Below are 24,540 nucleotides of genomic sequence, written 5' to 3' on the forward strand. Positions count from 1 at the left end.
AAACAAAGCAATATCTTACAGACGCTAAACCCAACTTGCCAAAAAGAATAGATGGAGAATTTTGTTCTGCATATTTTGATACCTTATATGTGTACATCCATATCAAAACGATGTCGGCTGCTACATGTGTCTCTTTTTACATTATAGCTAGGAATAAATACCAGACTCATCTCAAGTGGAGGTCACTTCAAATCATCCCTAAGTCACATGGTTTAGGAATAGAGAACATTCCTTATAACCATGTGACTTGGGGGATGATTTGAAATGACATCCACTTGAGATTAGTCTTCTATTTATTCCTTATGCTATTATGTGAAAACAGACACATGTAGTAGCCGACAAGTGCATCGTTTTGAATTTTGATATGGATGTACACATATGAGGGGATGCAATTTTATTCCAGTTATACCAATTTGTGTGAAAAAACGTCTTTCAAAAGTGACATCAATGTGGATATTTACTCCTTCACTGCGGTTCCCGCTGGCCTTTTGTAAAGGGATCATTATACCGTGACAGATCAACAGTCACTCACTGTGCCCAGAGAAATGTGTATGTAAATTATCACTTTTGATATGCTCTTTTTTTTCATTCAAATCGGTAGAACTAGAAGTTTGGGACAAAGTCACATCGTGCCAAAGGAGGTTTCAAAATATGCCAAACAAAATTCTCTGCCTAGTATTAATTACATTTATATTTAGTTGTTATTAAGATATTGCTTTTGTCTGTATATCTACCTCGAGTCACCGGCACTAGCTTTGAAGTTCAGCGTGTTCTGCGTTAGGTTAGCGTTACTTGGTGCATGTACACTGTACATACTTCTACGTGCGCGATCAACATGAAGCATATGTACATGCAAGAAACTACACTAAGCCAACGCAGCACATGCTGAATTCAAAGCTAGTGCCGGTGACTCGAGATAGATAAGACTACCGTAAACGTTCGCCAAATGGCGCACCTGGGCTCCTTTGCCTTCAAGGGGTAAATGTACAAAGAGAGAGCTCCCTCCTCTAAAAATCCCAACAAGAACTAAGGGTCCGTGCCCTTATTTGCTGGTGGGATTTTTATGGGAGGGCACTTTTAGTTCAAGTTACGTCAATGGAGCCCATAGCGCCGTTAGGGAAACATTTACGTAAATAATAAATAAAAAGGGTTTTATGTTCAACACATTGTATTTGATAATACCAATACCATCTTTATCAATGTTTATGTAAGATATAAGTTTCAATGCAAGAAGGTGGTTATGTCCATGTGGTTTCAATGCAAAAGGTGGTTATGTCCATGTGTTTGGACATGTCCCGGGCACATGTACCCTCAGTTTGTACCTCTCAGTGTCTTTTACACATACTCTATGACATTATTTCACTATAACACTGCCAGTTTCAACTACAAGGGGTTCTCTACACCCTCTGTCACAAAGGGTGTAGATATACCCCTTGTGGCTGAGATGTGGCAAAGGGTGTGTAGAGATACCCCTTGTGGCTGAGATGTGGCAAAGGTAGAGATGCCCCTTGTAGCTGAGATGTGGCAAAGGTAGAGATGCCCCTTATAGCTGTGGCAAAGGGTGTAGAGAATGAGATGCCCCTTGTAGCTGAGATGTGGCAGGAACTCGTAATTCATGACTTTATAACCGTAACGTCCTGTTTAATCTAGGGTCTTCAATTGTGTATATAATAGAGGTTATCCGTGTTTTTAAGCTGTACATCCTACCAACGAATGCTATACCTTGTTTAGGACTTTCAAAAGAAGTCCCTGCATGTGCAACCATCACTGTTTCAAAATAGCCCGCCAAAGTCATGCAGGTAACTCAGAGGTCGTACATTGAATTGGTTTAAATGAGGAATACTACGGGAACCAGCGCCTTTTGTTAGAAGTCACACATGAGTGAAGTGGATAACCTCTATAATTAGAATACAGAAAATATTGTACATGTAGGCCTACACATATTTTCCACGTGCTGAAAATTTAGTCCACCGAATCCATAACATGACATTTATCATCAACCTCGTCGTCTGAAAAACTATCATCATCATCATGATCACCCATAGCTTCTACTTTGGCAAAAGCAATGACACGAACTTTGTCCTCTAAACATGGCGATGCTCCCCTTAATTCGGTTGTAAATTCAGACTCCATATTCTCGCCAACGGCCGCGGCGACGGCGACAGGGTCCACGTGTCTGCGCAGCCTCCCTGGACAACCGTCTTCATCGCACCAATGATGGCGTAATTGTTCCATTCTATCTGATGGGTCGGTTGATCGCTTCCATTTGGTTCTGTGTACAAAACAAGTTGTATGTAAAAGAACTAGTAAATGGTTAACCTATAACCGGGCCTTTAACTAAGTTAAAGTATGTTACAGAACAATTCGTTCGTTCTAAGATTTTGAAGACCCGCGTAACTGTCCTATTTTAGTTTACAATCCGTTCGGATTTAGAGTCAAAAATGATGTTTAGATCAAAAAGTTTGAATGTCCCCGTTTAAGGGATCTAAAATGAGCGTTTATTGCGTTTCGACAGTATTTTTTGTGGGACATGAGAGCACCTCAGACCTATCGAATTGCATTCTGAATACGAAGCATGTCTTTCTGATATCAAATAATTTTCATTTTTGAAAATCACAATATAATACAAATTTTATGACAAATTATAAAAATTTGATATTTTTCAAATTTTTGATATATAACAGTCCTCGAAGTAAATTATATAAATCTAATGATATATTCTTAAAGTGTATGTAGCAGGGAGGAAAAGCCGACGGTCAATTGAAAATTTTGACCTTTCATATTGAAGATATAGATTTTTTCCCAAAAAGACCTAATTTTTTTGGTGTTTTGGGAAAAAAATCCATATCTTCAATACGAAAGGTCAAAATTTTCAATTGATCGTCGGCATTTCATCCCACCTACATACACGTTAAGTATAAATCATCAGATTTATAAAGTTTACTTCGAGTACTGTTAAATATCAAAAATATCAATTTTTAATGATTTGCCATAAAATGTGTATTAAATTGCGAATTTCAAAAACCAAAATTATTTGATATCAGAATGATATTCTTCGTATTCAGAATGCAATTCGATATGTCTGATGTGCTCTAATGTCCCAAAATAAATACTGTCCAAACGTTCATACCCCAGCCCTTAAGGGACACCTCATATGAAAATTCAAAGCGAAGCATAGGCGTAGATCCCGGGGGATGGGGGATTTCCCGCCCCCCCCCCCCCCCCAATATTTTTCCAGGGGGATGCTCCATACAATCATCCCCCAATGTTGACGCCTGAATATATAGGTTTCTGATCAAATTAATCTCATATTTACCCACTTTCGCCCCAAAAGTGCAAATTATTCCCATTTTTGTACCATATTTCATCAGTTTAGCTTCAAAATAGCAAAATTTTTCGCAGGCTTCGCGCGCATTTGTAACATAAACTTATTCTGTCGCCCAAGGTGGTGGATTCACCATACTTCAAGATTTTTTTCCAACCCTATCCCCCCCCCCCCCCCCATGTCAAAAAGAAATCTACGCCACTGAAGCGAAGATGTAAAAGAACAGTGACTTGACTTTAACAAATGACTTAATTGACTTGGGCAAATATTTGGTGACTTAATATTACAGCCCTGCAAATGTATTGTCCAAATCAACTCAAATTTTGGAATAAGCTTTTTTTTTATCGTAGATACAAGCTGTATCAAAGTGATTGGTACCAATCAGTTTTGATGCTTTAATATTAAAAAGCATACATTTTCCAAATGCAACATGATGTTCTCTTGAAATGGCCATAATCTGCGGTATGCAGAGATGCCAGTTTTCAGGTTTTAACCTGAATTCAGGTTTTTGCGAGTTCAAATTCCCGCGTTTTTATTTATTTTCAGCCTGTTTTGGGGCTTTTTGGCCTGCATTCACGCGCTTTTCAGGTTTTTTGAGTGAAACTGACTGGCATCTCTGGGTATGACTGTTTATGACATTAAGCAACAAATTATGCAGATTCTATTTTGTATTTTGATGTGGCAGTAACCCAGCAAACACAAAACGTTTTCGACATTCGCAAAAGGTTATAAAAGGTTGTCAGAAAACGTTTAAATGTCGGGTTATATAAAGGGTATAAAAGAGTATAAAACGTTTTCATAACCTTAAAAAAACATTTTTTGATAATCTACTGCTCAGCAAACAAAAATGTTTGGTTATATAAAGGGTATAAAAACGTTTTAATAACATTCCAAAAACATTCTTGAAAACTTGATACAAAACATTCTAAACAGAATGTTATTTTAGTTGAAAAAATATTTTGCGAAAAATGTTTGCCCAAAATATTTTCAATAACGTTTTTAAAAACGTTTTCATGACCTTTATATAACCCGAAATTTAAATGTTATTAAAAGGTTTTGAAAAAAAAAATTTAAGAACATTTCTGTGTTTGCTGGGTTCAAATATTTTAAACATAATGTTATTTAAGTATTGACACAATATTTGGCAAAGATGTTTGCAAAAATAATTTACAATAACATTTTTTGAAAACATTTAAAAATATTGTTGTAGTGTGTTTTCATACACGTTATCATGACCTTTATATAACCCGACATTTTCATGTTATTAAAACGTTTTTACCTAAACCAAAAGCCAAAATATAAGTTATTTAAAACGTTTTTAAAACGTTTTTGTGTTTGCTGGGAATGTCCATAATCACTGGAAACGCAATCATTTTGATACAACATGTATCTATTGAACCATTATTAAGGGGGTACTACACCCGTGTGGTAATTGTGTCACTACTTTTGTATTTTTCTCAAAAAGTAATAACACGCTGGTTACAAAAGTTATGTATATTACTGGGGCAAGGAATCCAATTACTGCACTGAAATTTCAGTGAATCAAGACAAGCGGTTCAGTATATATGATAGGAAATGAGGTACATCCTAGCGGTACCTTATTTCTTATCATAAATAACAAACCGCTTGTCTTGGGTCACTAAAATTCCAGTGTAGTAACTGGATTCCTTGCCCTATATACATAACTTTTGTTACCACTGTGTTATTAGTTTTTGAGAAAATGCAAAATGGGCACAAATTTATCGAGGGGTGTAGTACCCCCTTAATAAGTCCATGATTATACCAAATAAGGATGCTAGAATCGCCAAATCCGTTAATCAAGAACTGGACAGGCTTCCGGCAGAAACGTTATCATAAAAACTCGGCTTCCTACAACTAGATAGTTCAGGGAAAATGAGAACGGATTTGTCCAATCTGTGTCAGGCCGAATAAAATTAATGTTAAGGTTATCGCCCCCCGGTCAGATTTTTTTTTAAATTTTAGATTTTTCAAAAAAATTTAAGACTGGAATTTCATACCCAATGACCCCCTTTTTCAAAATATTATACCCAATAACCCCTTCTTCATTTTGTTTGTACCCAATGACCCCTTTTTACAACAACGTTTTTTACCGATCCGATATCCGAAAATTTGAGGAAAAAATAGAGAAAATTCTATTTCTGTTCCAAATTTACGATACAAATTTGCTGAAATAAAGAATCTGAAAGTTTCCACATTTATGCCATTTTGATGATACAGTTCTAGAAAAGGGGGTCCTGACTTTAAAAAAAAGGGGGTCGTTGGGTATATTCGACTTCAAAAAAGGGGGCCCATTGACAGGCACATACCGTCGTCACTTCTAAAGTTGAGTACCCCTCTCGGTTTTACCGTTGCGTTGCGACACGCAGCCTAAACTCTGCGTTTTTTGCAACGATAAATGTCAATAAATGACATGTCATTTTTTGGGGGAGGGGCTGGTTATACGACTGTGATTTTACCTTCTATTCTGATACCAAGTTTTCACTTGCGTTTCGTTGAGGTTCAATCTTTCCGCCAGCAACCCTCTTTCCGCCACACTCAAATACTTCTGACAGCGAAATTTACGCTCTAAAACGGACAACTGCGCCTGGGTGAACGTAGTCCTGCGTCGACGAGGTCTGCGTGGTTTGATGGGGAGGGTAGCTGGGAGAGGGGCTTCTGTACGGGCAGACGAGTCTAGGGCCGGGTGGTGTTGCTGGTTGAACGATGTATTCTCCCGGGATTGGTGATGGTGGGTAGAGCGCTGGTGATGGTGAGGGTGGTTTAAGATTGATGTCACTGAGTTTGGTGATGTTGGATCCGGTGTATAAGTTACTATTGTTGGGCGGAAGATTTTGAGTTGAGTGGCGATTCGGGAAACGGCTGTTGCTCCTGTGTAAAAACATAAAACAAAATATATTATTAGCAACATTTGCCTTATCATTTGCATCTGTACAGTGGCCCGAGTGCCGGGGGGGGTCCTACCATAAATGACTATATGCGGGGATGAAATTTCGTGAAATTGTGTTAAATTTTATAAATATTATAACAATATATAATATAACAAAATTTATAAATATTGGTCCACTTTCAGCCGTCCGCTCGAACCAAACTTAAGTATCCCGTGCGTGTGGGTCTTTGCATTCGAGTACAGTGACGCAACATTCGGTCAATGAGAATCGTATTCCAAGGCGGTCCGTCGCAAGGAAAGTTTACATCAGTCCTGATTCTAAATAAAAATGCAGAACTCGAACTAGGTCCTACTATGTGTTTATGCCGTATGTAGGTGGGGTGAGTGTTTATGTGAACGTTTATTAAAACATCATCATTTAAATTATCTCTCAACCTGAGACGAAAAACCTCGTCGTAGCTCTCAACACTAGTACTTCGTATATCATGTGCTTTTGCAAGGATATCCGAAGGCAGGAAAGATTACTTTCTGTTATTAACATTAACTTATGATGATATACACTCTCAGAAATAGGGTGCAAATTAGAACCTTTTTGTCCCGTATACAACACCCCAAGCAATGTTTAAGTCCTATCAAGAACCTTAAAGATTTGAATAAGCTTATGAACTTTCCAATTCAATGTAATTCAGGGACTCATTACAAAGTTAAGAAAAGTGAAAAGGAGTGTTAATCCTTTTTGGTCCTTAAAAATCATTTTCTTGGATGAAGAACCTTTTTTGTTCTATTTAAAGGTTCTTCAAACTTAAAAATCTACAAAGAACCATTATCTTGGCTAAAGAACTTTTTTGGTTACTGATTACGTTATGTCGTGTGTTGCAAAAGCCACACTCCAAAAACTGTTTAGCCATTGAACACAATTCTTGCCTTCACTTTGCAAACGTTATAGAGCTGTTACGTATCAAATGGCTTAAGGGGGTACTACACCCCTGGCCAATTTTGTGCATATTTTTGCATTTTTCTCAAAAATTATACTGCACATTGGTGACAAGTAAGATATGCATATTATAGGGGCAATGACTACAACTACTGTACTGAAAATTCAGCAACTCAAAGCAAGTAGTTATTGATTTATTGATCAAATATTGGTTTTCCCTCATTTTTGACGGTAACTCCACAACTGTTGCCTGTGCTGAAATAAAATTTCCAGTGCAGTAGTTGTAGTCCTTGCCCCTATAATATACATATCTTACTTGTCCCCAATGCGCTATAATTTAGTACCCCCTTAATGCTCAATAATGTTTAGTATTTTTAAACAATAGGCCTACGTGTTAAAACACGTTAAGTTATAAAGTCAAGAATGTGTTCAGAATTATGTTTACTCTGCATGTTAAACACTGTTTTTGCAGTGTAATCGCTATAGTTTACGTAAATAGAAGTGCGGTTTCAAAGACGATCAATTATTTTTTTAATGTATAAAAAATGACCCTAAAATGAATTATGGGTAAATGCGTCAGAGGAGAAATTTACTCTTCAATTTAGTCTGTCCAAGATGTGTAACATGATGAATATAAGCCATCACAATGTATGCAAGATTTAATAAATTAACGTCAACTAAACTCTAAATGAGGTCGTTGTAACTCTCTCCACGCTGACTGCAGACGACAAGTTTTTAAAAAAATATAAAAAATTCAAAAATGTCAGAATTGTACATTTTCATGACCATATTTGAAATCAGCATGAAAAATGCATTAAAATGAGTACAAACAAGCCTAGTTTTGGTTCAGTGGTTCTTAAGATAACTCTTGATATTTTGGACTTTTTACGTTGAAGCCTAGATGGCTTTAGCACGCAGAGCAAAGTAACACCACTCACATCCAATGTTTCAGCACGTTGACAACGGCAATTCTACTTAACGTTTCAATACGTGCTTAATCGAGGCATAGTCCGCTAAAACAAACGCAATTAACAGCGCTAAACAAGCATGTGACTACGGCTATTAGTTAGCGGATGAAACAAATCACGTTGTGTGGACGCGAATTGATGGCGGATTGGTACCGCCAATTTACAAGCATTTATGAGATTAAAATAACTGCTTGATATTTTAAAAGTGATTGTGTTTGTTCTTGCAACGCTTATCTTGTTAAAAGCCGGATAGATGATTGTTAAAGTCTTATTGGTTAAACAGTGTTTTATATAGAGAGATATAATTACTTTAATTGAGACGTTTTATATACGTTTATGATTGATGTTTTACGTGCTTAAGACTAACATTTTGAAACGTTCTTTTTTAATCGTGTTAATCAACTTTTGTTTCTTTTAAAATAAATCAAATTGATCAATGATGCGACAATGAACATGGTGAAGTTAGATTTGTAGGAAGTGCAACATGTAACTCTGTTAATCGCATGCAAGTTCGTGGATTGTTCTACATGTTCTACAAGAGTATTGGAGAGGATGGGGACGAGGAGGGTGAGGATGAGGACGATGGTGGTGATGGTGATGAAGACGCCATCAGAAGGGAGGATGTGATCGGACGAAGATGATGATATTTAACAATGATATGAATATGATCATGCAGAGTAAGACTGCGATGACGATGCATAATGGTGGTGGTGATGATGATGATGATGATGGTGACGATGAAGATGATGCAGAAAAAAGTTAAGATTCCCACGTAACATCGCATGGTAAAAGTGAAAAGTAATTGAACAAATTGGTGTTGTTTTACGATGTTTTAATTGACACAAAATTATACGTTTCATACAAAAGTACTTTATCAAAGTACGAAAGAAAATACTGTAATTTAAAAATTGGATGAAGATGCACTTTTTCAGAGGGGGGGTGGCAAGACAAATTTTAAGGGGGCACCTTTTGGCGACAAAATCAGTTAATGTTACAAATGCGCGCAAGCGCGTGAAAATCTTTGCCATATTGAAGCTAAACTGGTGAAATATGGTACAGAAAGTGAATAAATTCGTGCGAAGCGAGCAAAAATTGGCACTTTTTAGGTTTAAATGACAAAATATAATGTAAATTTGGTCAGAAACACAAAAAAATGTGACCAAACAGGTAGAAAAAATGTTAAAACTTAGGTACACGTTTGTGACACCCTGTATGGCTATATATGCACAATTCAAATACGTATCATGCACGATTAAAAAAGTTAAATGCTTTTAATCTACCCTTTTAACAAATCATACAAGTGTGGAATCTCCAATGGGGAAAGAAAGTGGGCAGTTGATGTTATATTAAAAGTACAAGCACCTAATATTATTATAACATCATGAACTACCACAAATCATTATTTCGATGTTTTGATGAAAATATCAAAATAAATTACTTTCCTAAATTAAACAATGTGATTATTATTCTGCAATATCATAAATTCCCAGTAGTTCCCATGACGAATGACACAAATGAAACGCCTAATAAAGGTTGTAAAATTTCCTTTTTAAACGAAAAATTTCCAGATATACTAGACCGAAACGAAACGTCGTTTCGTAGTCTTTTACCCCTCGTTTTCATGGGTCAGATGGCGGCGTCGTGTTCGAACGTGTTGACTGCGTATTAGCACCCATGCATTTATGATATATGGAAACTAATGTTTGAGTAGTGGTAATAAATACAATAAAATCCCAGTTCTGTCAAAAAGGGTTAATCTATTAGTTGCTTTGTTGTCTTAATTTAAAGGAGTCTGGCCAGATCGACACCTTAATTTTTCTTTGTTAAAACTGAGATTTTGGTATCAGAAGAAAGTACCGTACATAATTATGTTTTTTATTTTAAAACCCCCGTGAAGTTTAACGGACGAGTTATATTTTTAGGTTACATGGTCTGAATGAACATGAACAAAAAAGTGGTAACACCACCATTATGGCATTGTTATACACCCCAAGTGACGTTTTTGCTTCTCTTATATATAAAAATCGCTGGAGCAATACAACTCAAAATTTGGAAATAGATTATTTTAATTGTAGGCCTCAATGTAAGATAGAAAACACAATGTGAAAAAATTTGACCACTCACCTTTAAAGCTCTTTAAGGAATCGGATAGCAACGTTTGCACAGTATTTTTGGTTTTTTGTTGGACCTGCAGCACATCAGACACACCAAATTGCATTGCATTCTGAATAATATACGATATCACCCCCCCCCCCCAAAAAAAACCCACCTAAATATTGTAGGTCTTTTTGGGGAAATGTATATATCTTCTATAAGAAAGGTCAACATTTTCAAATGATTGTCGGCTTTTCCTCCCAGCTACATACGCTTTAAGTGCATATCATTAGATTTATAAAGTTTACTTCGAGGACTGTTACAAATTTTAATAATTTGCCATAAAATTTGTATTATATCGTGAATTTCACAAATTCATTCATTTGATATCATCAGGACATTTCTCGTATTCAGAATGCAGTGCAATTTGGTGTGTCTGGTCCATTAAAAATACTTTGCAAACGTTGCTATTCGATCCCTTAAAATATTTTAAAATCAGATACTTGCACTTGTTTTGACATCGAAAACATGAACTCGGGATGATTTTATATACCATAACCTTGATCGTACAATGATTTTGATTTTGCTAAATATTAGAGAGAACAAATTGCATAAAGCTCCATTTCCATGGCAAAAATTAAACATATGCATATATAATTTTCTACATGCTCAAACAACCATAGTTGTGAGAATTTCCTAAAAACTTCCTCATTTTTGGGCACCCTACAAATAATCCCTTTTTACCAGTTCTGTTAATTTCATCACGGTGTTCTGTTTTATGTTGCTTTTTTATGTTGAATAATATATTTTGCATTTTTTTAAAATCTTACAGGTATTTTAGGCCTAAGTGATTGAGTTAAAACTGCATGATATTTAGATAACATGAGAATTCTTTTCATAATAGCCTAAAAAATCAAATAAAAACCGAAAACAATAACATGTTTGTTCGATTTTTAGCCTAGGAAAGGTGTTAAACGATCTACTCATTTTTTAATAGAAACTTCACCAATGACAAGGGAAGCTATTCGGATGGGGATATAACAGATTTCTCTTCAAAATGAACAGATTTCACTTCAAAATGAATCTGACATTCTCTTCAAAATGACTCATCAAAACTCATCAAATTTGATAAGATTGCCTTGTCATTTAAAAAAGAATATGTTCTTGTCAAAAATGAAAAGATTCTTATCGAAAATGACTAAAAAAAAAAAAAAAAAATTTGAGTAGTTTTTCTTGTCAGAGGGTGACTTAACAGAATCTTGTCAAAATGAAATGGGTAATCTTGTCAAATAATGAGTTGGAGATCTTGTCAATTTGAATACTTGTTAAAATAAAACGGAAACTATTCATTTTGATATAGATCGTCGGTTCAAAGTGATGATAAACCTAATCAAAATGAACAGTTATATCTCATCAAAACGAATGCATACGGGATTAGAAATAAATGAGTAGTGATATTCTATTCAATGAATGGTATACGAATTCAAAGTGCATAATACCAACAGAATTGTTAAGGGAAATATAGACCCGGAGGGGCACTCAACACAAATGACCATACGGGATATGCTCCCCCGGAAAGACCCCCTTTTTGGATTTCGCAGCTCCGAAAGACCAAAATAGAGCCCCGAAAGATCCAAAAATTGTTCATTCCTCATATTTCTGTATTTTCAGGCGATTTCAATCAAAAAGCCAAGAAAGATCCTTGATTTTGACTGTTCGCGGCTCCAAAAGCCCCCATTTTACTCGTTCACAGCTCGCAGCTCCAAAAGACCCCCTTTTACCGGTACTGCGCCGTCAGCTCCCAAAGACCCACCACCTCAAAATTCCGGGGGATCATACCCACCAAATTTTTTATGTGCCCCCCCCCCCCGTATAGACCCAACTTTCCTGCATAGATGGATAAACTATAACTCAATAACACAAGTTTTTTAATCGCAAAATGGTCCCAAACATGCTGATTCCAGAAAGCCTATACCACCAACAACAAATAATGTTCTTATTTATGCAATGATTTTAGAAAATTACTTTTCTGCATGCTTTTTGCTGAGTGACCTGAAGAAAACCTTAATTCCCAGTTTTAAATTTGGTATAACTTTTGTTATGATATCTATACTAATAAAATAATGAGCTCTGTGTGTCTGTCTGTCTGTCTGTCTGTCTGTCCGGCTATGCGTTTCGCCGCGCTTCGACGCATCGATCCGATATTTCAGACATAGATGGGTATTGGGCGTGCGCTGTTTACTGGGTAGTTTTAAAGGTCATCGGAGGTCAAGAAAGGTCATCGGAGGTCAAGGTCAAAGGTCAAAATTTCAAACTTTGTCCGATCGGGCCCAAATTTGGTGGGTGGAATCCTTGATACAAGGGGAATATAATGCGCGAAATAAAATCGAGGTCAACCGAGGTCAAAGGTCATTACGGAGGGGTCAAATTTCAAACTTTGCCCGATCGGGCTCAAACTTGGTGGGTGGGATCCTTGATACGAGGGGATTACATGCCCGAAATACAATCGAGGTCAACCAAGGTCAAAGGTCATTACGGAGGGGTCAAATTTCAAACTTTGTCCGATCGGGCTCAAACTTGGTGGGTCGAAACCTTTGTATGAGGGTAGCATGAAAAACATAATATGGAGGTCATCCGAGGTCAAAGGTCAAAGGTCATGGATTTCAAACTTTGTCCTATCGGGCTCAAACTTGGTGGGTGGAATCCTTGATACAAGGGGAATATATGCGCAAAACAAAATTGAGGTCAAAGGTCATGTAGGGGCTAAATTTAAACTTTGCCCTATTGAGGGGAGCATGATAGGTCATCTGGGGTCAAACAGTATCGCTATCATAATGAGTGCTCTCACAGCATCAGGGCTCTCACAGCTGCAGGTGCACTAGTGGTTATAGAAAACAGCAAACACATTAAACGTTTTAAGCAAGTTATATTTTGGCTTTTGGTTTAGGTAATAAAGTTTTAATAACATTGAACGCCGGGTTACATAAAGGTCATTAAAACGTTAAAAAAAGTTTTGTATGAAAATACACTGCAACACTTAAGGGTATACGAGGTATTGTTGGTCGAAGCAGCCAAAAAATATCGGTTTTTATTATCTGAATCAATATATTATTGAAAAATAACACTTTGGTGTTTTGCAAATGTTCATATACAAATCATATACTTTGAAAACTTGCTTAATTTATTGTTGTTAATGAGTTATGTACGTTTTACAAAAGTGTTGTTGTTTCAGCCCTCTTTACAACATAACTCAAGAACCACACGACCTACAAAAGTATCTGTGATATTTGAATTCTTCTACACGCTCGCTATGAATTGAGCAATGTAATGTTTGCTAAAGCTCACTACCATGATTCGCAAGATGCTGCTGTGAACTACATGTTGTTTGCTGCTTCGACCAAGAATACATCGTATACCCTTAAGTAACATTATATTAAAATATTTTCAGGAGGTTATCAAAAAACGTTTTTGAATGTTATGAAAACGTTTTATATCCTTTATATTGGCCGACTTTTAAACGTTATTAACTTTTTATAACCTTTTGCGAATGATGTCGAAAATGTTTGCCGGGAATTGGTCGAAGCTGTGGCAGGTCTGAAATGGTAGAAGTTTAAGTGTTCAGAACCAGTTGTATAATAAAAGCGCCCAATCTTGTTTCCCAAATTAAAAATCATAACAAAAAGAGATTTTAAAGAACATCTGTACAAAAGTTGTCGAAAACGAACATCCGGGCAGAAATGAATTATTCTTTCCGCAAATGCAGGTGCGCCATCAGACATGACAGAAACTCAACTTACTATACCGTTTTTAATGGTTCGGAACCCTCGCGAAAGTTTATGGTTGGTGACCGGAAAAAATTAACTTTGTATTAACAAAAACCTGTTTTGAATTTTGCCGATCAGTTTAGTTTTACACATGTAAATTACTGACAACCATTTCGGTTTGGTTAGCATCAAAAGATGAGAGGAATGATAAGTTTCGTGAATTCTAACAGTATGACCCATCATGGATAACGTATTATACAAATTACAATAATGGTCCAATACACCCATCATGCTCATTGAGTTTTGGTTAACTATTCTGATCATTTAAAGGTTTTTAAAAGGAATGGGTTTTAAATTTTAAATAACGTAAAATTGGCCCATATGATTTTTGTTTACATAGCGTCATTTGCTTTGTTTTGAAAAATGCTACAAAATGCAGCGTTGATAACTCTGATATTAGTTTTAAAAATAACTAACCATTTATATCAAAGAAGGAAAAACATTCAAAATCTATATTGGTATCAGTTTTTTTTTTTTTGTTTTTTTTTTTTGAGAATTTCCCCCTATACGCCATCTTTGGATTGAAAACAATAATTGTCAATCTTTATCCCTGTACTATGGATATTGATATTGGATTTGGTGTGACTGTGCTGCTTGTCTGGAAACTTATACACCTAAAAAATAATATACAACATTTGGCGAAAAAGAGACCTGTCATTTTAAACTAGTCAAATTTGACGAGTTTTTAGTCATTTTGCCAAAAATATCCGAGTCATTTTGAAGAAAAATTAATGTTATGTCCTCTCTGATAATAGTTTTTCTAGCTAGCCAAATTTGACAGGTTTTTTAACAATGCATAAAAGAAGATTATTTTATGCACTCCTAAAAGAGTGCAGAAAATAATCTTCTTTTATGCATTGTACGAACAAGAAGTTCTTTTCTTGACCCTTTGTTTTAGTTAAAGTTTTCAAGATGTTAAATTTAAAAATGAAAACTATAATGGCGAATCATTATCTAAGAATGATATAAGTCATGTCTCTTAAAATTTACGGTAAGTCATGACACAGAAGTAAAAGAAATATTGAAATGTGGTATGATCAATGAATTAAGTGGATATAAATTAAATTAAAAAGTTAAACAATACGAAATCGCGGATGTATACGACCGAAATTCGAAAGGAAAGTGCATGAGAAGGATTTTGTTTTGTTTACGAAATTTATATTTCAAATGTATAAAAGGTTCTTTTTCAGATCCAATAGACTGATACTTGGATTTTAATGAACTTACTTCTTGGATAAGCTTAGCTTTGTTAGGAGAACAACACTTGAAGACAATGCACGGTCGTCAAGATGAATTTGTTTAAAAGAAACAAAACTTAAAATGGTACACTCACTGTTTCTGCTTTTTTCTACAAATTAGGCCTATTTGTTGGGTTTACGTAATTAACCCACTGGACACTACTGGACATCCCGCTGGACATCTAACAGCATTTCTGATTGGTTGATAACTTGAAATGCTCATTTCAATTGCCAAATACGAGGGGGTATCAAAAAGTTTTAGAAATCGCACAGAAGTGAAAGAGCTATATCAATGAGATTTTGTCAGTGCAATTACTGGTTCTTATGTACACTATGGTGCAAAAATGGTCTCATAAGTATGTTTATTTATTTTTACAGGCGCTAGATGTCAGTACCTGCCTATGTAACCGCATAACCAGCAAAATGGAAAAAATTGAGGCATGCAGCCGTGATTAAATTCCATTTTAAGGGTTACAGTGCCCAAAAAATCTGTGATGAAATAAAAATTCCGTTTCCAAATAGCAACAGTGACATATCACAATCACCACCGAAGATAACTTTCATTTCATCATCGATTTTCTAGGCACTGCAACCCTTCAAAAGTAGGATCTTAATAACGCTGCTTGCCTCAATTTTCTCAATCTTGCAGTTTATGCGCAGTAACTGGGACAGCAGGTTATTGGCATTTAGCGCCACTTGTAAAAAAAATAAACATACTTATGAGACCATTTTTGCACCATAGTGTACATAAGGACCAGTGATTGCACTGACAAAATTTCATTGATATAGCTCTTTCACTTCTGGGCGATTTCTAAAACTTTTGATACCCCTCGTATGACTAGGTTTTAAACTATTTATGGTCAAACTTGCATTTGCGGATGATCTTATAAAACACCCTCCTTGATTGGTTCAAAATTGGACACAATATTATTTTGGCCAATCGGCAGGTAGTTCTCATGAGGAGGTAACCCGCTGCCTGCCAACTCAAGATCATTTGGTTGGTTATTACAACTGAATTATTTACTTGAAATTTTAAATTCACACAATAACAACATGAGCAAACAAATGTAGCAAACTTCATCAAAGAGTGGTTTCCATAATTATAATTATAAATACTTTTTTGCGCTGATTACAAAAATAAAAGTTAATTAATTAAGCTGAATTTTGCGGGGAAGTGGACAAATTTGACCAATTCAAAAGAGTGTAAGTTGGCTTAATCATTTTGTTTGAGTTGCAACAAGTGCCTCATAGGATTTAAGTATTTCTAACTTGAAACAAATGACTTTTAATGTCAACAAAAGAAAAAATTGAGTTTGTTTAAACCTAATCGTGTCATATCAAGTCGAGCCCCCCCCCCCAAAAAAAAACCCACCACCAACAACAACAAATAAACAAACAAACAACAACCACGTTATCCTTCTTGGGGCTTTTAAAAATGTTCGCGTTTCATGAACCATTTTCATTTTTTTTTAATTACAAGGCAAGCTTTTGGAAAACACATTTTCTATTGTATTTCATAACCAATTATCAAAAATAACTTAATTATTGAAATTATGAGCTATCTCTAAGCTTATACCCAATATTTGGCGAATGCTTAGACTTGTGTGCATAAGTCTTAGCATTTTGTGAGAACACAAAGTTTAAGAAGGATAACGTGGTTGTTGTTTTTTGTAGGGTGTCTTAATTAAATTTTTGATCTTGAGGTGGGATGGTCTTAGAGGTGATATGCACCTGTTCATCCCAATCCTCTACACTGGTATCTCTCCTACATGTGCTGGATCCGTGGTGCGTTTTATTCACATGTATATATATATGTCTTTTATTCTTTTACTTTGTGCAATATATTTATCCATCTTTTATCTAATTTTGTTATTTGATATTGTAAATAGTGTATGAAGCCAAATAAATAAATAAATAATAAAATTAAGACAACATGCATGCAAAATTACATTACCCATTTTCCCTCAAATTGCAACTTTTATTGCCAGTTAGATCTAACTAAATGATTAGGATTTAGCAATGTTCCATTTGGCCTACTTTTTTTAATTCCACAAAAATAGTGCTGTATTAACTGGAATAGGGAGTAGTGCACAAACCCTCCGATCTCAACTGGTCCTGAGACTGCCCATCTGATCGCGAATTTAGTGACCGCATCATGCAGAGCCATAATGTTATGACATGATTAGCATGATTATAGGGCACAAACCCTCAGATCATCACAGGTCCTGCTAAAAGAGGACATTCTGTGTTTTTTTTCCTTAAAAAAGACTGATGTCAACGTTTTTCCAAAAAACAAATTCATGAAATTGGACCTTTTGTGAATGTTTCTTAGTCAATGTTAGTTTTCAACGTTTTTTTACAGAAAAAAGTGGATTACTTCAGATTGTCATTTTGGGGATAAGAATAACCAATCAAACATTTTTTCTTAAATTTTGTGATTGATTGATAGAGTTATGAATTCTCATTATAGTTTTTAGGGGTTCGTTTCAATAAACGTTATACAAAAGTCCAAACCATAATGTGAAATAATGAAAAACGCAATTCTAATCTGTATGGTTTGCTCTGTCGTTAAAAAGGTCTGTAAGATTATAATGTCGGTTGCAAAAATGAAATTACTGCTTATTAATCCAAAATTATTGAAAGCAGGAAAAAATTGATACAACTTTACCCCCAAATCATCAAAATATATACATCATTTACAAAATGCAGCAATGATGCTCAATACTTACCGCTAAAAGGGCTCAGCAAAAACGGCTCCAAACCGCTTGCCCTGTACCGTAATTTCTCCGCAGATTGTTTAGTACTGCTGCCGCTATATACATCGGACAAAATGTCCCGTATAAAGAACGAACGCTTACGTTGTCCTGGTAGTGTCATTGTTGTCCCTTTTTGTCTTGAATAGAGACAAAATAAATCCAGACAAAATTCTTTCAAATGTACAAAAATTAGGTGTAAAATTCAAAGCATATGCTTGCTTTTAAAAATGTATGTAACTCTGCAAGTCGATCTGTGAGATGCTTGAAGATAGGTGATCATCAAATTTCTGTAATATCTGAATTACATTCTCATGAAGTGATATAATAAACAACAGCAGAATCTTTGTTACACCAATAACACATTTTATAGTATTTTCGATGATGTTATCAATGAAAAATCAATACTGTTTTCAAAATATATGCAGAAGTATGGTCAAAACCATCTCCCAGACAGGAATCGACAAAAATAGTCCTTAAACATGATACTTGTTACATCATCGGTTTCATGCAAACGATGAAAAGCCGTCAGTTAGTTGCCGTTATGATGTCCGCTATATGCTGTAAAAATTGTGGATCATCTGATCATTTCGCTGCGGTCATCTTCCACACACCTTGGATTGGAAACCATCGATTTTCAAACTATTGACTTGCGCGGCGCGTCACTTCATCTTATTATGATACAACGCCTCTTTTTTTGATGCATGCGTCAGATTTGTTAATGATGATAACAGTGACATCCAATCTATTCGCTCCTCATAAATGTTGTAGTAACTTCGAAGCAGAACGCTCTTAAGGTTGAATGCGGAAACGGTGTAGCGTTTTACCCAGACGAAATGAAGTCAAGAGAAGAGCCCACCCTTAGGCTGCTTGCTGCTGCTGCTACTTGAGATTCAAGATCTGCAAGAAATGATGCTAACTTTGAATTTGTAGATGCACTCTGTTAAAACTGAATTCGGAGCAGCCGAAACTTGGCAAAAATTATTTGGATGGGCACAATAAGCCAGTTTTGGAAACGAAAAATTCCAAACTCCGAATTCCAAAAGCATGCAATCAATATTCTTTTTAAAATCTGCTGAGATGGTTTTTACCGACGAAATGACTGATAACGTTGAAATATCCACGTGTCCACCATGTCCACTATCAAAAATCTTGCTAAATGCTATTCTTTGTCACAAAGAAGCTAGTCTTGAAGTCCGAGGTCCTTTTAAAGAACTTGCAGAGTATCATAGCTTAATACATCGAAAGGTAAGTTTTCAGTTGAAATTTCCATCCACAACTGACTTAGAATATGCACTCATGTTCAAATTTCGATGAAATGCGGCAATTGATAGAGCTCTCTCGATACTTAATTAATTAATTATCACTCTCACTAATTAAGTTCCAAATACGCACGTATAGCACTTAATTTCAGTCGCACTACGAACGCGAGCTTCAACGCAACAATGTTGAATTGTTGATACTATACTATTCCGTGCCAAGTATTATTTAGTTTGCAGTTTTCTCTCTCTCTTTGGGGTAGACATCAATGAGTGACAGCATATGAACCCATATTTCAGTCTTCTTCAACATTTGTCTCTAGCGGCACCCAATTTAAATTCAGATCTATACATTCTAGACTACTATAAGAAACGTTTATAAAACACCTCAGTTACAATGATTTATCATCGGGATCGTACAAAATTGCGCCCTTTTAACCTCCCTGTCTGTCAGCTAGCTCGTTTGCCTGTTCAGTGGGCCAATTTCAGAACCACCCCATTGAAAACGACCATGTAATAACTTCCTAGGGTTAATTAAATTTGTCATGGCGTTTAAACTAGCGATCACAAGTTGGATATATAGACTGACTCAGTCGCACCCTGAAGGGGCGGTGTCGCGGTGCGCGCGCATATCAAATTGACAAATCTATCACTTTGGATAGATGTCATGGAATTCCTGTGAATGATGCATGGGTGCTACCTACTATAGCTAGCAATATGTAAAAGCCAGTGTATCATAATCGTCACCGTCGTCATCATCATTGTCATTGTCGTCATCATCATCATCATCATCATTAGCATCATCATCATCATCGTCATCATCATCATCACCATCATCATCGTCATCGTCGTCGTCATCATCATCATCATCATCGTCATCGTCGTCATCATCATCATCATCGTCGTCGTCAGCGTCATCATCATCATCGTCATCACCACCGTCATCAACATCATCGTCATTGTTGTCATCATCATCATCATCAACATCATCGTTGTCGTCATCGTGTGCAAACTCCTCCTCCTCATCATCATCTTTAGCATCAGCTTCAACAGCACTAGCATATTGGCAGCAGCGTCGTCATCGACATCATGTATTTGATGACGGCAGACGCACCATACGGTCATCATCCGATCATCATCATCATCATTATCCTCGCCATCGTCGTCATTGTGTGCTGACGCCGACTCCTCCTCCTTATCATCACTATCATCATCATCATCGTTATCTTTGGCATCATCAGCTTCAACAGCCCTGGCATATAGGCAACAGCGTCGTCATCAACTTCATATATTGGCAGAGGCATCATTGTTATCATCATTATTATCGCCATCCTGCTCCTCATCATCATCATTGTCAGCATCGTCATCGTCAGCATCATTGAAATCAGCATCGGCAGCATGCATCGTCGGCATCGGCATCAGGGGCTTTCCTCATCATCCCGTCATTCGTGACTGTGAGTGACATCATGGCAGATTTTATATGCTTATACCAGGAACATTTACCCTCTCAAAAGTGGTTTACCATTCTAGTTCTTGGAACTTTCTCTTTGTTTTCTTTTAAATATCTCTTTTCATTTGACAGAAAATCTCGTCCTTTCTCCTCATTCCATCTGACACCAAGCCAAACATCCAGACACGCATCTCACTAAACTGACGATGTAATTAAAGCGAACCATTTTCATCGGCAAGGCATTTTGACATAGTTGGCGCGTAATCACGATAATTTGTGAGCCGATACACGGTTACAACAAACACATTGAGACGTATGCAATCGCTCTGATGACAGAATAAACGACCGCTTTTACTCAGCTTCGCACATATGCCAAGGATTGTCGATCGACGAATTAGGTATCAAGGGGGCTTTTTACCTGAATAATAACAAGTCATTAGATCGTGCACGCCCACCCACCCCACTTAACTTTAATATCTAAAACTTTGCTGGAGTCATTATCATGGGCAACATTTATAAGTCAGAAAGTCATTTACAAACACGCAATTCTTTGTTTTGATACATCAAACATAACATTGTGTCGTTTCAAAATTTGCCCTTGTTCATCTCAATCCTGTTTCTCGGTTTCTGCAGTAGCGGCGCCAGGAATTTTTTTCAGGGGGCAGTGGAAAGAGGAGGTAAAGTGAATTTCAGGGGGGGCAAAATCACCAATTTTGCGCAAAATTGCCGCAAAAAGTGGAATTTTTCGTAATTTTGGGTTTTTACTGGGGGGCAACAGGGGGGGGGGGCAAGCAAGAATTTTGACTGGGGGAATTCCCCCCCCCCGTGGCGTCGCCACTGGGTTTCTGTCTATTCAAAGGTACAATAACTTCCACCAAATCAGACGAACGTATGTGGTCAATTCCAGCGAAAACAGGACAAAATTATCTCTGGGGCATGTGTTAAAAATACGAGTATTTTCCGTATCAACTCTAGACTTACCAAATGAGAAGATGGGGAATCATCAGGCATGTCAGGTGAAAGTGCTATCAGATTGAAAAATAACTTTTCATTTTATACTAAACTAGAGCGGTTCTCGGCTTTCGCGGTTCTCGGCATTTGCGGTTCTCGGTAGTGTGGGTTGGTCCGTATGTGACGTTTCTGTTCAGAACCTTGTGTGACCCTTCCCCCCAGAAAAAAATCATCCGCCACCACTGGTTATAACAAGGGCCTTGTAAATGCAACTGGTGAGACAGAGCCTCGAATGACGTTTGTGTTTTCAGTCTGATTTCAGTTCCCTAACAGGTACAAAGTTTACGCATTATCATTAGGCCTACCAAGTATTGTATGTCCTATAATCTCTTATGTATGACATGGATCTTTACCATGATTGTGCAAGCCAAAAAAATATCATTTCAATACCCCAAACATGCGTTAAAAAAAAGACCATGTTTTACACATGCAACCTCAAGTTTAGACATATAATTTAATTTTCCCTAAACCCTCATGCACGGGAAAAATCATGCCGCCACCATTGGTTATGACAAGGGCCTTAAAGGTGCACACCAGTAAATAACCCCCACTGACTTTCTGTACAGACAGGGGCCGGGAAAACAACTCAGTTCTTCAAAACTTCCCCTTTCTGCAAGCAGAAGGTCAGATGACGACACCCATTGTAAAAATAAATATATGGATTTCAGGATTTTTTTTCCAGAAATATTGTAAAAAGTTCAACCTATCCTAACCCATACAGCTAACGCCACCTCACAAACAGCTTGGTGTTTCTGAAATGTAACACATTTTGAAAGTCGTCATAAAAAGTCGGATCCTGCTAAATTTACACAGACAATCTAATTTACAGGCCTAAATGATGATTAAATATGAATCAGGGCCTAATAGTTGCCTTTTAAGCCTTTTTCTAATGTATTACATTAAGTCATATTGCACATTTCCTCGTTTCAAATACTGTTTTTTTCCTTCCAGGGTGTAGCTAGACTTCTCCGTACTCCACTTGCCAATTGTGCTTCTGGCTATTGCATTTAAGCTTAAAACTCTGATTATTATTTGTGCACAATTGATAGATTTTCACATCTAATCTTTTCAGTCACCGTACGCCCTCTGTTTGTTAGCTTCCCAAGTGGACTACTGACTTTGGATTGCGGATAACTTTTTAACACGGGATTCTATGGAGAGTTAGGCCAATTTCTGGCCTAACTAAAATTGGTCATGATGTAATGCATCTTTAAATGAATCTGGCTTGTGATTGGTCCCCAGATATCGTTATTGATTGAACAAATTCATCAGGATCGGTAGAGTAAACTAGTAAACCAGAGTTCGTAGTATCTGATCCAAGAAAATGCACTTACTGTGTACGTTTCAACAACCACTGTTGTCTTTGTCAACACTTGATGAGGAGTGACTGCAATCTACTGACAACCAACGCTAGAGGGATATGTAAAATCAGGCGGTTTTTGGCGATTTTAGCCATTAAGCCCCCCCCCCCCTACCGCATAAATCCGAAAGCCCCTCTGAGCCCCCCCCTGGAGACGCTATTGCAAAATCAATGGAGAGAAACTATACTACCTTGTTTCTTAATAAAATGTAACGGGGTACATCAGGCAACTATGAGAGCCAAAAAGGCCTCAAATTGAGCAAAGAAAGACATTAATTTTCACGTGCATTTCAACCAAGACGCTTCATTAGTGGTGTTCGCCCTTAATGTCATATTATCATGACCGTTTTATTTTGTTTTATGTTAAGGGCTGGGGTATGAACGTTTGGACAGTATTTATTGTGGGACATTAGAGCACATCAGACATATCGAATTGCATTCTGAATACTAAGAATGTCCTGATATCAAATAATTTTGATTTTTTGAAATTCGCAATGTAATACACATTTTATGACAAATCATTAAAATTGATATTTTTGATATATAACAGTCCTCGAAGTAAATTTTATAAATTTAATGATACATTCTTTAAGTATATGTAGCTGGGAGGAAAGGCCGACGATCAATTGAAAATTTTGACCTTTCGTATTGAAGATATGGATTCCCCCAAAAAATAGGTCTTTTTGGGAAATAAAATCCATATCTTCAATATGAAAGGTCAAAATTTTCAATTGATCGTCGGCTTTTCCTCCCAGCTACATACACTTTAAGAATATGTCATTAGATTTATAAAATTTACTTCGAGGACTGTTATTATATCAAAAATTTGAAAAATATCAAATTTTAATAATTTGTCATAAAATTTGCATTATATCGTGAATTTCAAAAAATGAAAATTATTTGATATGAGAAAGACATTCTTCGTATTCAGAATGCAATTCGATATGTCTGATGTGCTCTCATTTCCCACAAAAAATACTGTCGAAACGCTCAAAACGCTCATTCCAGAAGTATATGTCATATTACATGTTTCACATTTGTACGATTTTAAATAATTCTTTATCATGTTTATAGGACATGCTCTGTTATATTTTTATATCCTCTTTTCATTCTTGAAAAGATAGATCATGCTTTTTATTTCACCCATTGGGTATTTCTTTATTAATTTGTGTTTATATGGCGATTTCAAGTGGGATAATAACTCCTGGATGACGTAAGCATAATGTTGATAGATTTAAATATCATTATAAATAGGCACTTAATAATAATGATATTGAAATAAATTGATAAATAGATAAATTAATAGATAAATAAATAAAAGATATATAAGCCCCAGATAAATAATAAATAAATGATAAACTAGGAGTAAATTGCAAACATTAAATATCTTAGAGCAAATGAGCATTTAATAAGTTT

General features: G+C 36.3%; 1 protein-coding gene across 1 annotated transcript; it reads right to left on the reverse strand.

Moving 5' to 3' along the window:
• Nucleotides 1–134: 134 nt before the first annotated feature.
• LOC140137391 (uncharacterized) lies at nt 135–18,168 on the reverse strand. Its single transcript, XM_072159030.1, has 3 exons — nt 18,021–18,168; nt 5,803–6,214; nt 135–2,272 (listed from the first exon to the last, which is right to left on the reverse strand). Exons 1-3 carry the CDS (start codon nt 18,166–18,168, stop codon nt 1,963–1,965), a joined length of 870 nt encoding a protein of 289 aa, XP_072015131.1. The 3' UTR covers nt 135–1,962.
• Between the last annotated feature and the right edge of the window lie 6,372 nt (nt 18,169–24,540).

The sequence above is a fragment of the Amphiura filiformis genome, chromosome 17, assembly GCF_039555335.1.
Source record: "Amphiura filiformis chromosome 17, Afil_fr2py, whole genome shotgun sequence".
NCBI classification, from domain to species: Eukaryota; Metazoa; Echinodermata; class Ophiuroidea; order Amphilepidida; family Amphiuridae; genus Amphiura; species Amphiura filiformis.

Bases quoted from the DNA above. Each gene is read 5' to 3' on its own strand.
- LOC140137391 (XM_072159030.1), bottom strand. From the start codon at position 18,168: ATGACACTACCAGGACAACGTAAGCGTTCGTTCTTTATACGGGACATT. The intron at 6,215-18,020 runs GTAAGTATTGAG...GTTTTTACACAG, and splicing joins TTTGCTGAGCCCTTTTAGCG to GAGCAACAGCCGTTTCCCGA. The intron at 2,273-5,802 runs GTAAAATCACAG...TTTTGTACACAG, and splicing joins ACTTGGTATCAGAATAGAAG to AACCAAATGGAAGCGATCAA.